General features: G+C 51.2%; 1 protein-coding gene and 1 long non-coding RNA gene across 6 annotated transcripts in view; one reads left to right on the forward strand and one right to left on the reverse strand.

Moving 5' to 3' along the window:
- The first annotated feature begins 374 nt into the window (after positions 1-374).
- The window catches only part of DHX30 (DExH-box helicase 30), a 29,209-nt gene continuing 4,380 nt past the window's right edge, over positions 375-25,203 (forward strand). For 2 of the 5 annotated variants that reach the window (XM_083579293.1, XM_083579294.1), the window contains exons 1-13: positions 375-439; positions 4,196-4,250; positions 11,833-11,963; positions 12,717-12,827; positions 14,572-14,930; positions 16,309-16,432; positions 17,686-17,835; positions 18,611-18,763; positions 20,722-21,543; positions 22,714-22,792; positions 22,984-23,088; positions 23,381-23,556; positions 23,674-23,880. In XM_083579293.1, the coding sequence (XP_083435419.1) occupies positions 4,223-4,250; positions 11,833-11,963; positions 12,717-12,827; positions 14,572-14,930; positions 16,309-16,432; positions 17,686-17,835; positions 18,611-18,763; positions 20,722-21,543; positions 22,714-22,792; positions 22,984-23,088; positions 23,381-23,556; positions 23,674-23,880 (2,445 nt within the window). In that variant the 5' untranslated portion in view covers positions 375-439; positions 4,196-4,222. Of the gene's footprint in view, positions 440-4,195; positions 4,251-9,189; positions 9,414-11,274; positions 11,293-11,832; positions 11,964-12,716; positions 12,828-14,571; positions 14,931-16,308; positions 16,433-17,685; positions 17,836-18,610; positions 18,764-20,721; positions 21,544-22,713; positions 22,793-22,983; positions 23,089-23,380; positions 23,557-23,673; positions 23,881-25,203 lie in introns of those variants that run through there. The other 3 variants (XM_083579295.1, XM_083579292.1, XM_083579291.1) reach the window with 3 other exon arrangements.
- LOC310746264 lies at positions 4,102-16,309 on the reverse strand. The gene is made up of 2 exons (XR_014540548.1): positions 15,632-16,309; positions 4,102-4,621 (listed from the first exon to the last, which is right to left on the reverse strand). It is a non-coding gene; the product is annotated as an uncharacterized lncRNA (long non-coding RNA).

Consider the following 25,203-nt stretch of genomic DNA (forward strand, 5'->3'; position numbering starts at 1 on the left):
CGGCCTCCTCCTCCTCCTCCTCTCTCTCTCCGGGCCTGCCCGTCACCTTCCGCCTTTCCCCTCCAGGCCCCGCCCCCCGCCGCCTCCCATTGGCGTGCTCCGTTGCCTTGGAGAGACGCGAGCGCCCTCCTCTCGCCCCTCCCCGCCGAAAGCCCCGGCTGCGCTTCCTTTCTTCCTCCTCGTCTCCGCTTCCGCTCAGGGACCGGAAGCCGTATCGGCGGCGGCGCCGCGCAGGGCCTGCCGGGAGCCGTAGTCCCGGCGCCTGAGAGGGAAAAGAGCGAGCCGGCCGGCCAGTGAGGGAAACCAGCGACCCACCCACCCGCCGCCTTCGCCCGCGCCCGCCCGCCCGCCCGTTCCGCGCAGCCGCCGCGGCCTCGCGCTCCTCCTCCTCCTCGCCCGCCCCCCGGCAAGAGCGGCGAAGAGCAGCGGCGCGAAGGAGGTCGGTGGCCCGTGAGGGAGGAGGGAGAAAGAAGGAGAATAGGCGGCGGCGGCGGCGAAGGAAAGGAGCGGCCGCCGCCGCCGCCGCCGCCGCTCGTCAGGGAGGGAGGGAGAGGCGGACGCAGCTGCCGTGAGGCGCTTCGAGGCGGGGGGGGGATAAATGGGAGGAGGGGGATGCGCGGAGGAGGGGGGGCTGTGAGGGGGGGCAAGGGGCGAATTAGGGGGAGGGGTTGGATGGGGGGGCCGTGTGTCGTTGGGGGGAGCAGGCCGTGGGGGGGGGGGGCGAGGGGGACCGAGGTCTTGGCGGGGTGGGCGTGGAGAAGAGATGCTTCTTTGGGGGGGGATGAGAGAAAGAGAATCCGCACGAAGGATGGTTTTTTTTAGGGGGGTGGGGGGCAGTGACAGGTGTTTGGTCCTGCAATGGGACGACGTTTGTTTGCAAGGGGGGCGCTTTCTCCATTTTTCCGCCTCGCAACGACAACCCCGTGAGGTAGGCCAGGCGGAGAGGCAGCCGCTTAGCCCTCAGGGAGCTTCGTGATCGGATGCTGCTCCTCCTGGTTCTCCAGGTCTGGGATGCCACGCTTGGGAGAGGTGGGCAGGCTGGAGGAGGTATGGGGGGGCTTGGTCTGGGGAGAGGGGCCCTAGGGATGGGAGCGTTGTAGGTGTGTCTGGCAAAGGGATGTTGGCGAGTCTGGCATGGCGATGGAGGAAATCCTAAGAATTGGACCCAGGGTCCGGAGACAGTGGCTTGGCTAGTGATGGAGGCGAGGTGATGTTGGAAAGCTGTGCAGAACCGAAAGAGTGAGAGTAGGGTTGGTGGTCCTGATGCTGAGGGTGACAAAGGGATGTCTTCAGATCTGATTTAACAGCATCAGAGGTGGGGAAAGCCATGGTTCTGGTGGTAGTTTGGCAAAAGTTTGTTTGGCAGCTGTGTGGATTTCAGTGGGTTGTTGGGAGCGTAAGATTTTCTGGATACTGGGTACTGCCTTCTGGAGCAGAATTCTGCTTAAGGCAGTACCCAGCCAGGTGCGTCCGGATGCTCATGAGCCTCAGTGTTGTTTGTAGTCACAATTCCTCTGGGTGTAAGAGGAACAGGTAGATGGGTAACAGGAGGTAGTGCATCAGATCACAAGTAGGCATCGTTATAGGGGAAGAGAAGGGGAGTGAGGTTGCGTGGAATTGGGATGAAATTAGATTCCTGGGGTTCCAGCCTTATTTTAACGCTGGAATAAAAGCTTACAAGGGTCCAGCTGGTTTTGATGGCTGGCTGCTGCTGACGGGAGTTCTAGTCCAGAACGTCTGGAGGGCACCAGGTTGGCAAAGGGAGCTGAGAAGCAGTTCTTGTTCTTGGAACATCAGTTGCAGGCAAGTTCAGGTTGGCAGCATGAGCTAGCCTACACTTCTTCTGTTGTAACAAACGGACTAGGAATGAATGAGACATGGACGGGGAGAGGCAGACTGGGGTTAATAGCTGTTAAGAATATTCATTGGCAGAGCTCGCTTCTTGATTGATTGAATCAATGGAGAAAACCTAACTCTGGCATTGTGTGCCAAACATCCCAGCCTAAACAAGTGTCTTCAGCATAAGTTTGAAGTAGGCTAGGCTGAGATGTGTAGTGACTTGCCCAAATCTCCACCATGCTCTAGGTTTAGCAAGGATTTGAACTTGGACACCACCATCAGTCCCTAATCCACAGTTATTAGCACTAGTCTCTGTTTTATGCCTTTTTGGGGGTGTTCGCTCTCTATGTATAAAAAAAATGTAGTAATCGCATACTAAACTTGGAGTAGCTATGATGGGGAAACTGTGAGGCAGCTGGCACAATGTTCTTCACTGCATGGCTCTTGAGCAACAGTTGTTTTAAGTGCCCAGCATGTCCTGGGAATGTGTGGGCTTGACTCTGCATCGGCTCTTGGATGGGTTTGCAATGACAAAAGGGTGACATAGAAGAGGGCATTTCAGTGGGTACAGGGTTTTTATGCCTGCATGGTGACTCTCATCTGCCAAAACTCTTAAATGTCACTGGGACTGGTACATCCTTTGCCTCCACTGATACTGTGATGATCCTGGAAAACATATCTTTTATTTGACTGTTGTATGTGGGAACTCTCAGTGGACCTCCATGCGGTCAGCCTTCCTTGAGCACTATGAGAAAAAACTGAATGGACTAAATGTTGCCCAAACTTGCCCACGTCCTTCTGACCCTCCCAAGCAAAGTCCCAAATTGCCATGCCTGTCTTTGGTTATGGAGAACAGCCAGTAGGGATGCTGGCGTCTTTATCAGCCTCTGCTCTGGGCCTTTAATAGTGAGTTGATGACGAAGATATTAACACAGGGACTCCAACTCTCATCAGCCCCAGACAGCATGGCTAGTGGTGAGGGATGATGGGAGTTGTAGTCCAGCAAACGTCTGGTGGGCACCATGCTGGCAACCCCCCGTTTTCAGGTGGCACTGTTTTTTTATCTTGGTATGTCTTAAAAGGCTTCATCTGCTGGTTTCCTAAAAGTAAAGCTGCAGTTAAAAGTAGAGGAGCAGTCAGGTCAGCCTGGCTTTTTTCAGGTCAGTTGTGATCCCTGCAGCTCCTAAAGTCTTTGAATAATTAAGAATGTCTCTTGGGAATATCATGAGGATTTTTCAATCCCTTTGGTTACACTGAATCTTTCATCCTGATGATCAGCACCACTGGTTAGGACCAAACTGTGCTGCTTGGCTTTTCAAACTGTAAATAGCAGCTGGGGTGGAGTCAGAACCACAGCAAAGTGGGGAGGTGGGTTTAACACTTTCCTTACACTGAGATACTGCTCTTTCCCCCAAAGTTTTCTTTAGCACCAACTAGGAACTTGGGAGGGATTTTCATGGGTACAGATGGGGGATGGGGTTACCAAACACATACGCACTGCTGCTTCTAGTTAAAGTTCTAAAAGGGAAATGTGTCACCAAGTTAAACATTTGTGGTTTTTTTTAATGTGGAGCTTTGCACTTGGGATGGGGCATGGCTGAGTAGTTGGACAAAAAAGATCCCAGCATCAATCCCCATCATCTCCTTCTTTAAAGGATCTCTGTAATGAGGAGAGGGAAGTCCACTAGGAATTGAGATGTATGTGCTGAGATGATGGTGTCCTTGGGATGCTGCGATTTTGAAAAGACTGGTTTCATAGAAAAACCTCCTCCCAGAAGTTGGTTGAAAGGAAGCTGACAAACCCCAGCCAATAAGCCTTACTACATGTGATCCTGAGGCATTTGGCTTCCTATCTCTCTCAGAAACACAATATTTACATACAAGTTCTGGTTGGACGGTTGCTTAAAATTTTAGTTACAGGTAGGTAGCCGTGTTGGTCTGCTGCAGTCGAAACAAAATACCAATTAAGTTTGTTATTGGTATGAGCTTTTGTGTGCATGCACACTTCTTCAGATACAGTGGTACCTCAGGTTAAGTACTTAATTCGTTCCTGAGGTCCATTCTTAATCTGAAACTGTTCTTAACCTGAAGCACCACTTTAGCTAATGGGGCCTCCCACTGCTGCGCCGCCGGAGTACAATTTCTGTTCTCATCCTGAAGCAAAGTTCTTAACCCGAGGTACTATTTCTGGGTTAGCAGAGTCTGTAACCTGAAGCGTATGTAACCCGAGGTACCACTGTACTTAGTTGGTCTCTAAGGTGCTACTGGAAGGAATTTTTTTGTTTTGCTTAAAATTGGTTAGGCTCTCCTTGATACATTTCATCTCTCCTATCTCTTCTCCCTCTTGTTTTTCCAGGAACTGGACCATTTTGCTCTGCCAGCGATGTTCTCCCTGAATTCATGTAGAAGAGGTAAGAAGGTAGCTGGCCGGAATGGGGTGGGTCATGGAGGAATCACTATTTTTGATGACTAGGGGGAAAAGCTCTAGAACTGGTTCTCTTCTCAGTCACACCAGACCTTTGTGAGACTTGAGCTTCCCCCTGTGGCAGTGAATGAAATTTCCAGTCACTTTCTATTCACACTGGCTTCAGGTACTCATGTTGAGCTTCTGACAGGGATGGGGAGTCTGGTGCCCTCCAGATATTGTTGAACTACAACTTCCAGAAGCCAGCATGGCCAATGGTCAGCGATGGTGGGAGTCTGAATCCAGCAACATCTGAAGAGCTTTAGGTTCCTCATCTTTGGCTTACAGCATTGGCTAGGACGTATTCAGATGTATTACCTAGAAAATGAGAAAGAAGTTGTGGGACATTGTTGAGCTGAAAATCATCTCATGCCTTTGGCTATGAATTGGTCCATGATCCCAGGTGCATTTTGCAGATGTTACATCAAGGCTCATTTCAACCAGGCACAACCAAAACATTTGTTACTGAAGCTGCCCATGAGCATGTAATTGGCCTCTAGCTAATAATGACAAACATTCAACGATTCACATCTTTGCAGATCTCCAGTAGCTATTTCGATAGTGACCCTTTCCCTCTCTGCAATGATGCGGGTGGCATTCAACTGTCATGGCTTACCGTATATAGATCTCACATACCCTGCAAACCCAGTTTTCTGTCCATTCTAGCCTTTCCGTTGGTTATCCACATTAGATTAGGCTTTGGTGTTCCCCACCCCCAATCCAATTTGAAATAGCAATGTTCCCCCTTTTTAAACCTCATATATCCCTTTTTCTTAGTTGTGCTGCTTTGCACCACCTTAGTGAGACTGCTGTCCTTGGTGTTGACAACATCTGTACAACATGTTCTCATCTTCTATCATGTTGTCTCTTTCCTCTTTTCCCTAACCAAACTCTCCATTTAGCTCATTACTAGTTTTCCACGTTAGTTGCTCCAGCCATCCGCCATCCTTGTTGTTCTTTCTGAGCTCCTGGCCGTTGATTTTAAAATGAGGTGCTCATGCAGGAATAAAGAATTCCTGGGATTGGCTGAAAGAGAGATGATTACTGTGTCCGCCCGGTGAAGTACTATATCACCTTTGCAGCCCTTTGGCATAAAGACCCTGCAAATTTTCATCACCAAGAGCAATGCATTCAAGGATTCTTTTCCTAAACGCACACTTGGCTCACTTGTCAGGTGAGTTGGCACGATGATGACATTGGCAGTGGCCGAATCAACTGCAGAACTTGAAAAAGAGACCCCAAGCAGGGCAGGAGTCCTCAGAACAAGGCTAGTGGTTTGTCATGGACTCCATGGTGGTCCTGTGATGGGAGAGGAACACAGCAAAATTACCTTCCTGTCTGCATCAGAAAGACTCAACCATGGCTGGTTCATTTGAGACAAGAGTGGCAAGTTATGCCTTTAGCCTGACCTGGCAGGCTGCAGGACAAAATGTAGAAATTAAATGCTGTTAAAATGCTTTTATGTTGCTTAATAAAAAGTTTTGTGACTTCAAATAAGGAGACCGTTTAATTTTTGGCATCTTTCCTACACGTTGCGTGCTCAGAGCTGCAAGCTTTTGTATAGCTGTCCGTGACAAACCACTAGCCAGACTCGTGTAGATGGTTGTCCATCATCTCACCTTTCTCCTTCAGCTCTCTGTTACTGTGCTCTAGCTCTCTCCTCTTCCTGTCAAAGATGGGGTTGCAGCTGCTATTCTTTTCACTGCTGTGTTTTACATACCTGGTTCCTTTCTCTAGAAATACTGTGGAGAGGGGGGAATCCTATTGGTCCATCCTTCCAACCCTGACGGCTGATCCATTCCATGTCCACGGCCTGCTCCCTCCCACTTCTCTCCCTCATATGCCATATTTCTTTAGCCTCACTCTTTGCTCAGTCTCCTTCCACAGACGCAGTTGCCCTCCTTACGTAATCCCTCGGGGATAGACCCATCATCTCTTCCCCTGCCCCTAGTAATCACCTGCTTTGGGAAGCTCTCTCACTCCTTTAGCCTTTCCTTCAGTTGTTAGGCTGGGAGAAAGGGATTCGTTTGCTAGTGTGTGTGGTTGCCGCTGCCACCAAAGTACCTTTTTATGGTGTCTGGGATAAGCAGAAAAGTTCCCCTTTCATTTGTTACTAGGAGACTAAGGTATAAACTGTCCATGTCACCTGAAAACAGTAATGAGAGCAGAAACACAGGTGCCATTTCAGCTGCACAGCTAGTCCACGCAGCAGTGGCCAAACTGGACCACACCCCTTGCAGCTGCACAAGGGAAGCATTGGTTTTCATGCACCAGCAGCGCTTCTGCCAGCATTTGCCAACCTGGCGCCTACCAGACATTTTGCATCAGCCCCGTCACCGTATGGCCTTGCTGACCGGGGCCAATGGCAGTTGTCTACCAGATCTTTTGTACAAACCTGGTTGGCTAAGGCCAGTGCTCACATTCCTGGCAGCCGGGGCTGTCTTAAGTATATCCGGCGCCCCGCCGTTTCCCAGAGTTATTGACTTTTTAGGGAAGACGGCGCTGCCGGCGGGGCTGGAGGAGGCGGGCAGTGCTGGTGGCTCCTCCAGCAGGGAAGAGGCAGAGGCTGGACGCGGCACCTCCCAACTCAGCTGGCCGCTTAGTGCCACGGTAGCCATGGCAAATGGGAGCCTCCGGGCGTGGCAATGCTTGGGCATGGCATGCGGAGGTGGGCGAGGGTGGCAACCTGTTGCCTGGAGGCGCCACGTCCAGCCTCCGGCTCTTCCCTGACGCCCTCCAGAATTTGGCGCCACTAGCCTCTGTGGGTAAGACGCCCCTGCTGGCAGCGTTAACCTGTTCCCCCAACCACATTTATTTGAAATCCAATTAAAGCTATTTAATTAATTTAACAAAATTGATGCACTTGATCCAGTGATACCAGCTTTTCAAAGTCTGGTTGTCACTGACACCCCCGCCGCCTCCTAGCGCCCCCTCCCTGGGTAACCCCTAGATCTGTCCCCTCCTTTCCATTCCTGTGCAGTGAGGAGAAAGGTGTCTGGCTGCATAACAAGCCACCTTGTGACTACCCTAAAGCACTGGAATTCCTTGTGACTGCTCCCCCATGCTACTTTTCCAGACTCCCACTTGTGTATTTCAACAAAACTCTGTGTTGGTTCTCCCTTCATGTGTGTTACACATAGCCTTGGGGTCTTGTGCTGTGCACTTGGATATGATAACCTTACTTCAGCTTGTGTGACTACAGTGGCACGGACTTCAGCATAGCCTCGCACCCACCAGGGCAAGAGTGTGGTCATGACCCTGCCCTCCAATCCTTGCCTAGTGTCAGTAGGCACAGTTGTCCTCTTCTCTCTGTCTGCAGGCTTCTTGCACCGGGGTGGGACTTGATTTCCATATGTTGGTATTATTATACAAACTTAGTCATTAGCTTGACAAAGAGCAGAACAGAGCATTGAGGCCATGTTAAGATTGGGAAGCCTCCATTCTTACATGATTTAAAATTACCCTTGGATATGATAGGAGTTACTGTGTGTCATAAGACACATTGTTCAAGCGAACTTCCTTATGGGGCAGGGTTGTCTTCATTATGGGTTTAATAGGCACACAGTAGGTAAGTTCAACTGGGCCACGGTCTCTTCATGTCTCCCTGCTTGGAAGAGCTGCTTGTGTACCCATGTTTATAATTTTTTTTTTGCAAAGCACTGGCTCTTTATTTTAAACCAGTTTTTTTGTCTTATGAGCCAATCCTATTAACTTTTGCTCTAGCAACAAAGCATTCTGGACCAAGGACAGTTCCCACTGGATCAGTACCACCTTGCTTCTTGAAGCAAAGCTGTAGCATTCTGAGTTTTCCTGGGCTGTTTTGCAAGCCCCAGCATCATTTGCTCCGTGCTGCCTTGCTTACAAGGCAACAGCACTGCGGACAGACAATACATCAAGAAAACGGGCAGGCTTTGGCAGAGGCCATTTGTTCACAGAACTGTTGACCCACATTCAGGCTGTTCCTGCGGACCCAACCATGCCAGCAGAGCGGCAGCCATCTGAATTCTTGCACCTCTGCTGGCCTCTCTTGACAACCTTTGTTTCTTTTGTCTTTTTGAAAGCCCTGGTTATCTAAAGTGGTTGTGATCTGTGCAGTTTTTGAAAGAAAGCCACTAGGCTTCCAGTTCCCTTCGGAGCAACACTTACGTTGTCATTTCAATAGCATAACGGGTGTTTTAAGATCCTACAGGCCTGGGAAATTAGGGGGCTTCACCTTTTAGGCTGCAAGTATTGCAGCCCATTATGATGAGGACAGGGACACGAGTGGCGCTGTGGGTTAAACCACAGAGCCTAGGGCTTGCCGATCAGAAGGTTGGCGGTTCGAATCCCTGCGATGGGGTGAGCTCCCGTTGCTCGGTCCCTGCTCCTGCCTACCTAGCAGTTCGAAAGTGCAAGTAGATAAATAGGTACCACTCCGGCGGGAAGGTAAACGGCGTTTCCGTGCGCTGCTCTGGTTTGCCAGAAGCGGCTTAGTCATGCTGGCCACATGACCCGGAAGCTGTACGCCGGCTCCCTCGGCCAGTAAAGCGAGATGAGCGCCGCAACCCCAGAGTCGGCCACGACTGAACCTAATGGTCAGGGGTCTCTTTACCTTTACTATGATGAGGACACCCACAAATAAGCCCGGAGAGAGGGGTGAAGGCAGAGGTGAGGCTTGCTGGGCCCACCAGAGCCGCTCCTCAGCTCTTTGCCTAAATCCGAGGGGGCAGCGAGCACCTTTCCCCTGGCTCCGGAGAAGCGGGTCGGGGGCTGGGGTCCTGCTGCTGGGTTGAGTCCGCCTGCCTGCCTTTGTGGCCTCCCTGCGCTTCACCCCGCCGCCCTCCAGGGGGCGCGCCGCGGAAGGCGGAGGCGCCCCTCTGGGCTTTGTGCGCGTGCGCCCCGCTCCTGCGTCGCGGCCGGCGTGCGAGCGGGCCTCCTTCCAAGATGGCGGCGTCCAGCCGGCTCCTGCAGATGCTGCTCGACGGCGCCGCGGGGCCGCTGTGGCGAGCGCAGCCCACGCTGCGCCGCTCGTTGCGGAGGGGCCTGTGCGAGCGCGCGGCCGGCGCGGAGCAGGCGCAGCAGGCCGAGGAGGACGACGACGGGGGCGCCGACGGCGACATGGGCCGCCAAGGTGAGCCGGCGCCGCCGGTTGCTGGCTCGCCTTAGGCCGGGGGGCAGCGGGCGGAGGAAGACTCTCCCCTCGATACCCGGCCTCATGGGAGCGGGGTGAGGGCTATGGGCGAGGGGCAGGAGACCCCCGCGCCGGTCCTCCTGCTGGCCTTCCTCCCCGGTCCTTGGAGGGGGCCTCTCCCGCCCGCGCGCCCGCGCTTCGAGGCGATGCGGCGCGCTTCTAACGGAGCTGGAGGCGGTCAAGGTCACGCGCCGCACGTGCTCGCAGCAACCCCCTTCCCCCGCCAAGCGGGAAATGAACCTTAAAGTGGCGGGGGGGGGGAGGGACCTTCGCTTCGGGTTCCTAAAGCATGGGTAGGCAAACTAAGGCCCGGGGGCCGGATGCCGTGCATTCGCCTTCTCAATCCGGCCCGCCGATGGTCCGGAAATTACATGAGTAGAATGTGTGCTTTTGTTTAAAATGCATCTCTGGGTTATTTGTGGGGCATAGGAATTCGTTCTGAGGGACAGTGGACCAGCCCCCTGCTGAAAAAGTTTGCTGACCCCTGTTCTGTAGGAAGCGAGGGGCTTCCCTAGGCGTTAGGCCCGCCCTAGAGGGTGATTTCACTCACAGTCCCCCCCACGGATGCTCAAAATAACATCCCATAAGTAGGAAGTAGTCTTGGACTTTAGGGGGGCGAGGAGGATCGGGAAGGTGAGCAGACTTTCAGCCAGTATTGTCTTTTACTGGGGCCTCTGAGCTCCAGGGTTGGTTTTCAATGCCAAGTAACCTCCTAGAAGGCCACGGTCGAAGCAATGGGATCTGTGCTACTGTTTAATTCACTCTGCTGCTTTGAGTAAATTTGATGCTGTGATTTAGTGCAAAATCCTTGCAAATATTGGTTTAGCAGGTCGTTACCAGCCCACTTTTAATCTTAAGAAAAAGGATGAGTCAGTGGCCTGGGTAAGATGAGATTCTCTGCCACTACAGCACACCAGTTCAAAGCACAAAGTGCATTTGCAAATATAAAAAATGTTGGGCTTGTTGTGGTGATCTCTGTGGTTGTGTTGGTCCATACGGGGAAACTCCAAAGTCCACAGTGGTGCAGAATGTTAATTATGAGCAACCAAAATTCCATAAAATTGTGGCAAGCTCTGGAGTTCCCCAGAACTTTTTGTCGAGCAAGCAGGAAAAACTACTGTACTAACATTAGATGGAGGCCAGTCTGTAAACTCTGTTCCAAGCTGGTGATTGTAGGCTGATTACAAGCCAGACTTTTGAGTTCTCAGAGATGGGGAGCAACTAATAATTGTGGCTTCAAAGCCCACTACATGACACTTTTCCTGACGTGTTCTACCGCCAGGTGATGGGCTGCTGGGTGCCTTGCCAGGGTGGAAGCAGTTCCCCATCCTGATCTACAAGCTGACCTCTTGGCTACGCCGTCAATCTATATGTTTTTTTGTACTTTTTATCCTTGTTCCCCTCACCACCTGCTTTGTACAACATTGTGCCTGATGAAGGCTTCTGGAGAGCTCAGAAGCTTCCCACACCTTTGTTGGTCCCAGCTGTGGATTTTGAAGGTTGTTCTTGTATTTAAACCTAAATTGTGTCTGATGATTGGTGTTCTATTGAGAACTTCCAAGTTGGGAAATGACCTGAAATGAATGGCCCCATTGCGGAATTCTTAGTGGGAAGTCTCTGCTCTTTGTCATGGTGCCATATTTTATTTTATTTTTTAAAAAAGAAAACCCATAAGCTTCTGTTTTCTGGGAGTTTATGGGGTTCGCGCTGAAGGTACCATAGGGGTATATCCATCTGTTTAAGCTCCACCTTCTCAAACCTTTTTTTATTCTGGATCTTTTCCTTCTTGCTTTCCTCTTAGATAGGACAATGCAAGGAGGTGAGTCAATTTCACTTTCACTTCTCCTTCGTTGGCAAGTCTAGCTGCTGCCATAGCCTCACTCTGTGTGTGTGTGTGTGTGTGTGTGTGTGTGTGTGTGGAGGATTGATCTCTGTTATCTAGATATGGTTTCTATTGAGCTCTTATTGTATGAACACTTTAAAGATGTTTTTGCTGTCTTCAGCTCAAACATCTGAGCTAGCTAAACGCTTGTGCAAGGTGGTTTGAGCATGTGGAGTTCTCAAAGCAGAGGGCCAGTTGATGCAATGCACCTTCACCACACATCAAAAGCTCACTGTGCACCAGTGGTTTGTGTAAATCAGCCCCCAAGAGCAGCTAGCCCTGGGAGTTTTGATAAGACACCTCTTTCCTGGTGTCTTGAATCCTGGTAAACGGACCTCAAGGCTGAGTCTGCCGTCTGCAACATTGGACATTGCTGACCTCACATGGATGACAGATGCATTGCATGATTCATTTGTCTTGTGAAGTGTTCTCAGTTTGACAGGAGGTTAATTCTCCCATCCCACAATTTTCTTTCAGATTCAAGAGATTTACTGAAGGAATTTCCCCAGCCTAAAAATTTGCTCAACAGCGTCATTGGAAGAGCTCTTGGCATTTCCCATGCAAGAGACAAGCTGGTGTATATCCACACCAATGGGCCACGGAAAAAGGTAAACTGTCTGCAGCACCTAAAGCAAAGGATGGAAGTGGCAGGGAAGCAAGTTCTTGCTCGGTGTTCGAAACTCCCATTGTTCTAGGCGCATTTTGCAACAGGGAATTTCATTAGCACAAGCAGTTTCTGAGCTCTGGGCGCAGTACTGTGCCTAAGATTTCAGATTAAAACTGCAGAGTAGAAGGAAAGGAGGACCTTTTTCTGCCTCCCCATTTCAAGCCACTCGCTGAAGACTTGAGACCCTCTTAAGAATATTAGGGAGGTGGGCAGCGGAAGGACTAGGCCATGTGAACATAATATTTTAGCTCATTCATTTTCAGCTTGGTATTCTTGTTATTTAAAAAGCGCGCCTAGACATTCCGTTATTGGGCCCATAATCTCGGTTTAAGGTGCCATTTAGCTCCTAGCTTTCCTTTGTGTGAGAGCTTCTTGTGGGCATAAGATTACGGGTTAACACACTTCCACAACAAGCACACATCATAACTCTAGCAGAAGATCCCAAACCCTTCAGCAGTGTGTATATGAACATACATGAGTGCACAGGTAAGCCCAGGCACACACGTGGTAACAGGAGGCTGAATCGGATGAGCACCATGGCCCTTCACAACTCTACAGTTCACCTCTTAAGGTGAAGCTGCATGTGAGGAGAGCTGGTGCTTGCTGTGCGACTGCTGTGCTCTGTTACAGGATGCTCAGAAGCAGCATATATGAGCAGCATGCCTGACCTCTTGCCTTCTTTGTCCTTCTGCAGAAAGTCACGCTGCTCATCAAGTGGCCGAAGAACGTGGAAGTGGAAGGCTATGGGACCAAAAAGATCGACGCTGAGCGGCAGGCTGCAGCCGCTGCTTGCCAGCTCTTCAAGGTGAACCGGGGGGGGGTGTTGTTGTCAGGGGGTCATCCTTCATTTCCTGTCCCTGTCAAAGAGCATCCTCTCACATGCTCAGGCCTCACCCTGTGGCCAATTCTTGCTTTCATTTTACCAGCAACATCCTTATATATACACAGACACCTAGTATGATTCCAAAGACCACTAGGAAGACTTGCCCTCTGGCTGCAGGGGGTCCCCTGAACTTTTTCTGCCGTTTTGGGCCTTCCATATCCAGAGCCAGGCAGTGGGCGGGGCTGTAGGATTAAATGGGCTTTTGAGAGGTGAGTTGCAGTAGGCAGTTTTGGATTTGCGTTCCTGTAATGGTAGCCGTCCCAAACTTTGGGGGTTCAGCAAGCCAGAAGTGGAAGAGGTGCTGGTCTGTTTGACACCCCACTCCCAAGTTACATTAGAGGAAGGCGGAAGGGAAGTCTTGTTTCCCCACCAGTGCTTCAAATCACATCCAGTGAGTGACAGTTGCTGTCAAAAACTAAGTCAAGCTTCCATGCTGGTCATGCGTGTCAAAGGCACAAATCTCTATTATTGCTGTTATTATTATTATTATTTTATTATTATTACACCCTTCATCTGCAGATCTCAGGGAGGTTCATGACATAAAAATTCAATATACGTTATAAAAGTGAGAATGAAAACAAACAAAACAATACCCCCGTCCCCACGAATACATTTAAAAGGGATATAGGATATTAATTCTCATCCCAGGTGTCTCCACCTTTCTCCTCTGCCTCTCCCCACCCCGTCCTATGGACTACCATCGCGCCTACAAATTTCTGTGCTGTTTGCAAATCCTGCACAGTATCCTACTTCTGGTGGTCTGCATTTACAAATGCGCATTAAATGAATGAATGAATGTGTATTATTACGACCAAACAGCCAGCTTACAGATGTGCATTGTTGCACTATGGCAGCCTTCACTAACCTGGTGCCTTCCGGGTTTTTCGATGGGGGGTTGTGGTCCAAAACATACCGTTGGCACCAGGTTGGCGAAGGCTGCAGCATCAGAAGGAAATGTCTGCAATGGGATGCTAAAACCACAGTGAGCAAGAAATCTGCCTTTTTTAAAAGGGGAGTGGTTTTCAAATGAAGTTATTGATACTGGCATAAAAAGTTTATTTCCTCAAATGCTCCTAAACATTGCTGTTTTTACCTATGTCATCTTGAATCCATGTATCTGTATAAAACAATGTGCCTTTGAAACTTGGCTTTCCATTGCTCCTCTCTTGCCCACACGCCCTTCCTGCTCCAGAGCCTGAAATGCCCCTCTGCCATGCTCTGGGTCCAGACCAGCCACCTTAACCTGGTGCCTTCCAAGTGTTTTGGACCGCAGCTCCCATTAGCCCAAGCATCCCATGGCCGTCCTGGCTGCACCTGATGATGATCGCAGCCTGAAAGAACTGCAGCATCCCAGTTTGCGGAAGGCTCTGCTAGTCAGCCATCTTACTCCCCTTCTCTTTGTCCTTGCTGAAATCTGAGACACTGCATCCAGGCCACGCAACCCTAAACCCCCCGTTTGGTCCTTCGTTGCTCTCCCTGACATTGGCAGGTGAAAGAACCAGCTCAAAAGTGGCGAGAAAGACCTGCAGTTGCCGGTCATTGGGGCAGTACTGGGCTAGCTGAACAAAGAAGTCTGGCTTCTTTCTGACGCGGCTCTGTGTGGTTTAACACCCTTTTTCTTTCACCCTTCCAGCCACCTTGACCACCTTTCCTTTCCTCTGCACAGGGCTGGGGTCTGTTGGGTCCCCGAAACGAGCTCTTTGATGCCGCAAAGTACCGCATCCTTGCTGAGCAGCTGGGCTGCCCCGATGAGCGGTGGTACTCAGAGGGCAGCCGGTGGCGCTCCAAGTCCGGGCCGTCTCTGGCCGACCTCTCGACCTGCTGGAGGAGGATGGAGCCTAGCGAGCCCATCCAGTCCCTGGAGCACAACAGGCTCCCAAAACCCATCCGGAAGGAGGAGCTGGAGGAAGGGGAGCTGGAAGAGGGGGAGCTGGAGGAAGGGGAGCTGGAGGAAGACACTATCGACGTCTCCGATTACTTGTCCATGGCGCATCCAGGGGCCCGCACCCCACCCAGAGACATGAGGTAGGAGAACCTGAAGGGCATGGGCCTTTCATGCACACGTGGCATCAGCATGGGATCAGGCCTTTGTGTGCTGGCATGGCCCTCGGGACAGCATTGGATAATGCCCTTGGCAGGATCTTCTGAGAATCCTCCAGGCTCTTTCCTAGCTGTATTTATACACTGCCAGATTTTTTTTGGGGTGGGGCTCAAAGTAGTTTACAAAAAGAAAGATAGAATAAAATTACCAAGAAGTAAAATTAACAGCAATAATTTAGGACTTTGGAAAAGTTAAAATAGCAGTATTTTAGCATCACTTTTCCGAATATCTGGGTAGGCCTGTCTAAACAGGAGTTTTTAGCAGGCGCCGGAAAAAGTACAATGAAGGCGCCTGCCTGGTATCAATAGGCAGGGAGTTCCAAAGTGCAGGTGCTGCTGAACTGAGTTCTTACAGTTGCAGAATGGGCATTTTATGGCATCTGTAGTAGTGCCAGTTCTGCCAATCACAGCAGGAAGACGATCTCAAGAGGTGAACTGGTCCCACAGTTGTTAAGGGTTTTATATGCTAAGTGTAGCACTTTGAACCTGAGCCGGTAGCAAATCAACTCTGTTGCAGCTCTGTAGTTCCACCAGTCCATAGTGTATTTGTTTTACATGTGTGTGTGCCTAATCCTCAGGTGACAGGAGGAGCAGTGAGTTTACCGCCCCCTTCCCGCGTGCCTCACCTGCTGGTCTGAGCCGTGCTTCTCCTGCCTGCAAATGCAGCCTCCTCCTTCCCCTTCCTACTCGGGTGTGGGAAGGGAGGGAGGAGCTGGGTGATCCTGGCCACGTTCTGGAATGCCACGGGGGTTCTGGAGCCAGTGTGATGCAAACAATTTCCAGGGCACAGAACAGCATTGCCTTTGGGAGCAAGAGGCACCTCCCAGTTCACCAATCCTGCTCAAACGTGTCTCCATCTCTTAGGAACGTCGGCTCTCCTGTTTTACGTTTTTTAGAGGCTAGTGGGGAAGAAACGGAGGTCTTTTCCTGGTAGCCGCGTAAAGAAAACGGAAAGCCAGGAAGACACGTTTCTGCCTTGGAAGTGGCGTGTCCAAGTGTGGCTGTCCATGGTCAGGGAGAGGGCACCCTGTTTTTTGTGGCTTCTAGCCCCCCTCAAATTCTACTTCCCCCCGTATCAGTGTCCTGAACGCATACTCCAAGCCGTACTTGGCAGTCCATAATAAAACGGGGGAATAATCTATTTGATGCACCGTTGCATAAATCCCGCATCTCCCAGCCGCTCTTCAGTGGGTGGGCAGGTGTAGCTCTGAAGGCAAGACGGATGCCAGCTGATGGAGGCCACATGGCAACCTTTCGAACGAGAGGATCTAGCAGCCGCCTTCTCTTCCCTCTCCTGCTGCAGGGATGGGTTCTCTCTCGAGATGACGGATGACAACACAGCCCTCCGGGCTCTGACCCAGTTTCCTCTGCCCAAGAACCTCCTGGCCCAGGTGATCCAGATTGCCACTTCTTCATCCACAGTCAAGGTGAGTTGGAGAGGGTCACGTCGGCCAACGGCGCAGAGGAAGGAGGGAGGCGGGTCTCTTTGGAGAGGCTTGGGCCTGGGGCAAGCACCACCACCCAAATGGGAACTGCCAGACGTGAAGGGCAGATAAACAGTATCCAAAGGAGCTTGCAGAGCAAAGGGCCCCCAGGTGACTTTAGCCAGCGAGCCAAGCCACGTAAACTGCAGGAAAAAGCAGAATCTGTAGAGTTCCCAGCTAATTTCTGCCCCTAAGGAAAGTCCTCCAAGCAAGCGTCCCCCTATCTCTGTCTTGGCTCGCTACTGAATGGTCCAGCCTTCGCCAACCTGGTGCCCTCCAGCAGTTTTGGACAGCAGCTTCCATCAGCTGCAGCCACCACAGCCACGCTCCTGCCTGATGGGAGCCAGAGTCCAAAAGGGAACCAGGTCATCTCCAGGTGGACAAAACCTGGAAAAGTCACTTTCAGAATGGTCATAGTTGCCACCTCTCGCCTTCAGAACCAGGATGCTTACACAATGCTGCCATTACCTGGATGTTTCGTTCTCTATTGCCTCCAATTGTGCTTTGCTTTTAAATTGTTCTGTGTAGTGAGCATGATTGCGTGATACATTGGGGTTTGCTTCCAAGGGTTCCACATATACACAAAGCCTGGAAGCCTGGGGATGTTTGCACGAGATCTCGTGGGAACTTAGATGCCGCCATGAAATCTCAACATGAACATCCCCGAGCTGGCACCCTTCCTGATTTGGGCTCTCTCCATCCCTCCCAAAAAGAGAGCGCTTAAAAGCACTTTGCACACCAGGTACCCCTAAGCGGATCCAGTGTGCAATTAACTTTTGCTTGGGTTTAACTTGTGCAGTTTCAACCAGCCTTCCTTTCAATTGCATGCGGTTGAAACTGTACAAGTTAAATGTCTGTAAGATGCAATCGTGCTGTATTTTGTAAGTCTCCTTTGAGACGTTTGTGTGAAGAAGCTAACGATCTTAATCGATAATGACACAATACGGAAAGAATATGCAGCAGCAGCAGAGCTCAGTCTGGCGCTTTCTAGTCCTTTAGGCAGCTAGTGGGGGGGGTGTTGCTGCAGTGCCGCCTTAACAGCCGCAACTGACCCACTAAAGGTTAGCCTCTTCCAGTGTCCTTTGGGAGCAGTTGAGTGATTCCGGCTTCTACGTGAGTTGGAGGAAAGGAGGCAGCACATCCTGGCAGGTAGTGGGGGCTCCTCCCGCTGAGCCCTTCTCTTTTGCCTTGCACAGGAGTACATGCAGTTCCGGACAGTGGGCACCAAGACCAAGATCTGCAAGCTGACCCTGCGCTGGCCCTGCCCCATGACCTTTGCCGCCAAGGGGCGTCGCAAGGTGGAGGCAGAGAACAAAGCGGCTGCTCTGGCCTGCCAGAAGCTGAAGGTGAGACTTGGGGCTCCACTCGTTCCTTTGTTATTTTATTTGCATGCCGCTCTTCCACAAAAAGAACCTGCCCAAAGTGACTGACAACCAAGAAAACTGGAATCAAAGCGTTTCAAAATCAAACGGTGCAAAAACAATTTCGTGGTAAGACAGCGCCAAATAGCAAATAACAAAAAAAAACCCCAACATTTCAGTACAGTGGTACCTCAGGTTACAGACTCTTCAGGTTACAGATTCTGCTAACCCAGAAATAGTACCTTGGGTTAAGAACTTTGTTTCAGGGTGAAAACAGGAATCGTGCAGTGGGAGGCCCCATTAGCTCAAGTACCTCATGTTAAGAACAGACCTCCGGAATGAATTAAGTTCTTATCCCGAGGTACCACTGTACTATAAATATGACAAGAATGCATTACACTTCCCAACAGTAGCCAAAATAACAAGGGAGCTTAGCTGTTCCACCTTGGTCGTAGAAACACCCCTCCCACGATGATTCTCACAATCCCTGCCCTGCAGCAACTTCTTAAAAGCCTTTTAACTGCAGGGCGGTTGGAGGACTAGCTGGAAACACCTTCCATGATGATGTTCCTTCCCTAGCACTTCCCACTGAAGGCGCTCGTGGCTGGGCCACAAATGACCTCTGCCAGCCAGTCTCCTTTCCAGACCAAGGATTCCTGTCCGCGAGGTGGCCTTTTCCCCTGTCTCCCTGCCCAGGCAAGCCTCTTTCCCCCACTTGGAGACCCTCCTAGGCTGACGCACCCTCCTTCCTCCCTTCCAGAGCCTCGGCTTGGTGGACAAGAACAACAACCCCCTGAGCCATGCCATGTACAACATGACATCCCTCCGGGAGCTGGGCGAGAACCAGCGGAAGCCCTGCCACATCAAGGTCCCCGAGGCCACGCTGCGCAAGATCGAGAACTACTTGAACCATGTAAGCCTTCCCTTATTTCAAAGAAAGTGGGCTGGAGCTTGGGTTCCAAACTAGAACCAGTTGTGGGGAACTGGGAGCCGCAGGACATGGAACTCCTGTCACCAACTGGCAGAAAGTTGAAGAACCCTTGCCCTGGCTACTTGTTACCTGTATGTTCTCCTCCTTCCCTCTCCCCACATCATTGGCCGAGTGGCTGTGATGTCATGGAATGTTTGAAAGCGATCTAGCTGCTTGGGGTGAACGTATTGGAGATGTTTACTAAGAGCGCAATTTTGAGGAGTGAGATAAAAGGACAGTTTGGGACTTGGGATAGGAGAACAGCTTCCCCCAGGACCCTGGGGCTGAGGAAGGGCTGTGGGGCTCATGGACCAGGGGCCTGTTTAAAAACAGGCAAGACAGGTGGGGAGCATTGTGGAGGCTGGAGGTGCAAGGAAAGCTAGTTTCACATTTCTATGGATTTACAGTCATGGGGAAAAGAAAGTGCACCATCTTTGAATTCTGTGGTTTTACATACCGGGACATAATAGCAATAATTGGTTCCTTAGTAGGTCTTAAAATGAGGTGACTACAACCTCAGATGAGCAACGACATATGACATATTACACCGTGTCATGATAAAGATGTTAAAGATGGCGCTGAGGTAAGGCGCGCTTGTCAGAGCTCTCTTCAATTATATGTTGGGGCTCCTACTCCTTTTTAAACTTTTAAAAGCTGGAATCGTAAGGTGTACTTAGTTTTTCACACACGGCTTTTCCATTTTTGCTTTATTTCTGTTAAATAAATAATGACATGGTTCAATATACCATTCATTGTTGTTCATCTGAGGTTGAACCTATTTTAAACCTGCTAAGGAACAGATAATTGTTATTACGTCTTCATATGTAAAACCACAGAATTAAAAGAGGTGCACTTTCTTTTTCCCGTGACTGTAGCTGAACTCCAGATTTCTGCTGTTCCAGCTTTCTCCGCCTGGAGGATATCTTTTCCCACTCGGAGCTGCCTCTTAAGCGTCCTCATTGGTTTCTGCATCTGCTTTGCTGTACAGATCTTACCCTCCTTGAGATAACCTTGCCAACTAATATTCCAAAGAAGCAAGTTTAAGAGCAGGCAGCCTGAGGCCCTTGAGTAATTTCGTAGCCAACCCAGCACTGAAATTCAGTTCTTTGGTTGGGAAAGTAGTTTTGCTTTGGTGAACGATGGCGTAGACTGAACTTGGAAGCAAGACGAAAGCACACCAAGAACTCAGGCCAATGTAAGGTTCAACAGAGGGAGTGGTCCCTACTCGCAGATCAATAGTCAGTAATAACAAAAACTAATCCATTCAAAAGTATGTATTCTGACAAGGATTACAAACTCAAATAAAGATTACAAACTCCACGACGAATCTAACAATGCACTAATATGAACTTATCTCCACTCATAAACACTTATCTTTAATTCTGTAATGAATTATTGTGTTATACATATTTTTATAAGTTTGAGTTTGTAATCTCTGTTAGAGTTTGTAATCTCTACTTGAGTTTGTAATCCTTGTCAGAATACATACTTTTGAATGGATTAGTTTTTTGTTACTACTGACTGCTGATTTGTGAGTAGGAACCACTCCCACTGTTGAAACTTACATTGGCCTGAGTTCTTGGTGTGCTTTTGTCTTGGTATATTTAATAACGTGAACTTGGAAGCAGACCTCACCCTCACACGGGTTCTGCAGCAGTCAGAGGGCAAGGCAAACTGCTCCCTTCCCAAGGGGCTTTCCCCCTCTCCTCCCCCCACCCCAGTACTCCTGCCTGTTATTAATCTGCCACGGTTTCTCCCTAGGAAGCCTAGGGCTTCCTCCATAGCCGAGAGCCATGATGCTTAAGCAGTTGCTGTCATCGCAGCTGTCGTTTGGCTCGCCGAAGTAGGCAACAAAGGCCTGATGCTGAAGAAAAGGCTGCTTTTTCTCTCCTCCTTCTCAGTATCCAGTGGACACCCAGGAATCCCGGCCGCGCCTGGCTGACGACATGATGAACCTGAGCAAGGAGACGGGCACCCTCAGCGACGCCATCACAGGCAAGAGTTACATCCCCATGTCGGAGTCGGAGGAAGTTCGCCACAGCCAGAACCTCCTGGCTCTCTGGAAGCGGAGGGGCAGCTCCTGGCAGGAGACCCAGCCTCTGCCCGTGGACTCGCACCGGGAAGCCATTCTCTCGGCCATAGAGCAGAACCCGGTGGTGGTGATTGCCGGGGACACGGGGTGCGGGAAGACCACCCGCATCCCCCAGCTGATGCTGGAGCACTACATCCTGGACGGGCGCGGTGCCCAGTGCAACATGGTCATCACGCAGCCGCGGCGAATCAGCGCCATTTCGGTGGCGCAGCGCGTGGCGCAGGAGCTGGGCTCCAGCATGCGGAAGAACGTGGGCTACCAGGTGCGGCTGGAGAGCAAGCCGCCGGCCCGGGGTGGAGCGCTGCTCTTCTGCACCGTGGGCATTCTGCTGCGGAAGCTGCAGGGCAACCCCCGCCTGGAGGGCGTCAGCCACATCGTGGTGGACGAGGTGCACGAGCGCGACGTCAACACCGACTTCCTGCTCATCCTGCTCAAGGGCGTCCAGAAGCAGAACCCCGGCCTCCGGTTGGTGCTGATGAGCGCCACGGGGGACAACCAGCGCTTCTCGCAGTACTTTGGGGACTGCCCCGTGGTCAAGGTGCCGGGCTTCATGTATCCTGTCAAGGAGTACTACCTGGAGGAGATCATGGCCATGCTGGGGCGACACAGACACCGGCACTACGAGATCAAGGTGAGCCCAGCGCACGCACGCTCCCCCTCCTAACGTGGCAGGCAGTTCTCTGTTGCTCATGTGCACGTGCTCAATCTGTGCATCGTTACGAGGTCCTCTGCGGCGCTGGCCTTTGCACTGGACTGATGGACTAGCTGAAGGGTACCAGGTTGGCAAAAGGATGCAGCTCCACCCTTTTGAGCGCCCTTGCTTCTGCCTTTGTTGATGTTTTGTTAATTGTGGGTCAGTACCTTCACCCCCTTGTTCCCCAGCAGGGAGAGGTGGTGGTCCATTTGGGAAAGTTCAGTGACAGGGCGTTTGCTTTGCATGCAAAAGGTCCAGCTTCAGTCCCCAATGGCATGTCCAGTCCTGCCTGAAACCCGGAGAGCTGCTGCCAATCAGTGTAGGCAGTTCCACGCTGGGTGAACCTGTTGTTTGACTTGTCATCAGGCAGAGCTCTCTGTTTCCAGTATGCAAAAAGGCTTTCGCCCCACGCTAGAGCATCTGTTTTGCAGGCAGAAGGTCTCAGGTTTCATTCCCAGCAGGATTTGGAGACAGGCTTGCCTGAAACTCTGGAGAGCTGCTTCCAGTCAGTGTAGGCAATACTGAGCTAAATGGACTAATGGTCCAACTTGGTATGACACAGTTTCCTAAGTGAGTGGGCAGCAGAGAAAGGAGGGAGACACCTAAAGCCTTGCAGAAGCCCGCCTGCCCACCCCCAGCCCTGCTACGTGGTGTTTCAACAAGGTGTGGTTGAAAATGCACATTGGGTTGTATGCAGAGGCCTTCTTCAAATGCAGGACTGCATTCCCCAGTTTCCCCCTGCAAGGGGAGCCATGTTCATTGATACCATATGAGGCTATCCCACAGTCCCACTCACTGTGCTTTTATTTCTGGAACAGCCTTCGCTGATGACCTGGCACCCACCAGGTATCTAGGACTCCAATTCCCAATGGCCCCAACATCATAGGTCTGCACTGGCTGGTGGTGTTGGGATTTCCATGGCCCCCGTTGGTCTGCACCAACATAAGGCATCACCAGGTGTTACCCTGACAGTTGTTTTCATGCAGCTGCTTGCTTTGAGGAGTGCCTGCAGTTCTCCTGCACCTGGGCACACTTGGCTTTGTGCTCTCACTGTCTCTCTGCAGCACCTCCTGGCAGATATTCACTGTGCCTCTTTTTATCCCTCAGCAATCAGACGAGGAGTGCGTCCTTGACCTTGAGCTGATCACTGACCTCATTCTGCAGATCGATGCCCACGGAGAGCCAGGTAAGTGGTTGTCATTCTACCTTGCGCCCTCCCTCTCTGCCCTGGTGGATCAGAGGGTCTGGCATGCTTTTGCTGCAAGTGACACAGTTCGACAGTTCCCTCCCTCCATGCCACCCTGAGCTACCAGGTGGAAAGGTAGGGTGCAGATAACTTCACGGTCATGTGTGACTCTCAGTCTTTGTTGGTTGCAGGTGGGATCCTCTGTTTCCTCCCCGGCTGGCAGGAGATCAAAGGAGTTCAGCAGCGGCTCTTGGAGAGCCTTGGACCTCATAATAGCCGTTACCTTGTCTTACCAGGTGAGAGGGGGGCATTGCTCTGTTTCTCGCCTCACTGTGGGGTTTGTGGGAGGTGGTGGCTGTCCACTGCAGAAAGCCTAAAGCAGGGGTAGCTGCCATGGTGCCCTCTGGATGTGGTTGAACTACAGCTCCCATCATCCTTTAGCACCCAACCAGGATGGCTGCTGGGAGTTGTAGTCCAACAGCTACAGGACATCAAGCAGACGACCCCGGCCTAGATTGCTGTGATGCTCCTGTTGGAGGGAACGGGGGACAGGTGCTCACAGGTGTTGTTTCTCCCCACCCTCGCCAGTTCATTCCAACATCCCAATGATGGACCAGCAGAGCATCTTCCCACGCCCCCCTCCCGGCGTGCGCAAGATCGTCCTGGCCACCAACATTGCCGAGACCTCCATCACCATCAACGACATCGTGCACGTTGTGGACAGCGGGACTCACAAGGAGGAGCGCTACGATCTCAAGACCAAGGTTTGTCTGGGCCGTGGTTGTCTTGGGTGAGGCTGTGGCAAGCTCAGAAGCGAGTTTGATCTGGTGTGGGGGGCGCGGGCCTCAGGGGATGGGATGGTGACACGCCTCTTCCCCCAGGTCTCGTGCCTGGAGACCGTCTGGGTGTCCAAGTCCAACGTCATCCAGAGGCGAGGGCGTGCTGGGCGCTGCCAGTCGGGCTTTGCCTACCATCTCTTCCCGCGCAGCCGCCTGGACAGGATGCCCACCTTCCAAGTGCCTGAGATCCTCCGCACGCCCCTCGAGAACCTGGTGGTCCAGGCCAAAATCCACATGCCCGAGAAAACGGTAAGGAGAGGCCCTCCTGGCCACAGAGCCTCCAAGGATGCTCTTCAGTGCAGTCTCCCCTTTCTTGGGCTTGTTCTAATGAGCAGACAGAACTAAGCTTACGTGGTGCCTGAAAAACATGTCCCAAAAAGCCCGTAGCTTTTGTCTGAGTAGGGTTCTCCACTGTTGGAATTGCTTAAAGCCCAGACTGTGGAACTCGCTGCCACAAGAAGCAGAGATTGGCATCATCTTGGGTGGCTTTAAAACAGGATTAGGCAAATTCCTGGAGGAGGAGAGATGGCTATGGATGGTTCCTAGCCAGGATGTCTCCGCTCTGCCTCCACAGCTGGAGGCAGCAATGCTTTTGAATTCCAGTTGCTGGAAACCACAAGCAGAGAGAGGGCTCTTGCAATCATGTCCTGCTTCTAGACTTACAACAGGCATCTGTTTTGCCAGGGAGAACAGGATGCTGGAATAGATGGGTCCAGGTTGACAAAGAGCTCATTGCACTTGGTTAAAAAAACAAACCAGGGTCAAGAAGAGGAGTTAGCATATTTATGTCTCCTGGGTCCTAATCTCCCCCTCTTTTCCTTTTCTTCTTATCTCCCTCCCCCTGCCCTAGATGGTCCCAATTGTAGTGTGGGATTTTGACTGCAGGCTGGCCATGTTTTCCCTTATTGAGAATTTTAGCCATCTACAGGATTTGTAAGCTGCGGATGCAGAACCAAGACTGGGTTGATTTTCTGGTTCTGAGCTTTAAGGCTGTAGCCACAAGGCGTTGCTGAGCAATCAAGCCAGCAGTTTGTGCAGCCCAGCTTTTGCCAACCTAGTGCCCTTCAGCTGTTTTTGGATTGCAACTCCCATCAGCCCAAGAATCACAGAAGCATTTACTGTATAAGATTTGGAGTCATCAACATCACCTTGGCAAATGCTGGGCAGGCCGAAGCACTGAGAACCCAGAGGGGCTTTGAACATAGCTCTTATCTGCTTGACCTTCTTACTGTCCTTGGAGGAATGTTCAGAACTGGAACAGACCTGTAGGGTGTCAAGAGCCCCCTTCCCTTCCCTTCCCTTCCCTTCCCTTCCTTTCCTTTCCTTTCCTTTCCTTTCCCTTCCTTTCCTTTCCTTTCCTTTCCTTTCCTTTCCTTTCCTTTCCTTTCCTTTCCTTTCCTTTCCTTTCCTTCTCTTTCCTTTCCTTTCCTTTCCCTTCCCTTCCCTTCCCTTCCCTTCCCTTCCCTTCCCTTCCCTTCCCTTCCCTTCCCTTCCCTTCCCTTCCCTTCCCTTCCCCAGTCCAGTGCCCCTTTCCACTCAGCTGGTCTTCATACTGTATACTCTGTGTTGCTT

Source organism: Podarcis filfolensis (assembly GCF_964270895.1).
Source record: "Podarcis filfolensis genome assembly, chromosome: 12".
In the NCBI taxonomy this organism is placed as follows: Eukaryota; Metazoa; Chordata; class Lepidosauria; order Squamata; family Lacertidae; genus Podarcis; species Podarcis filfolensis.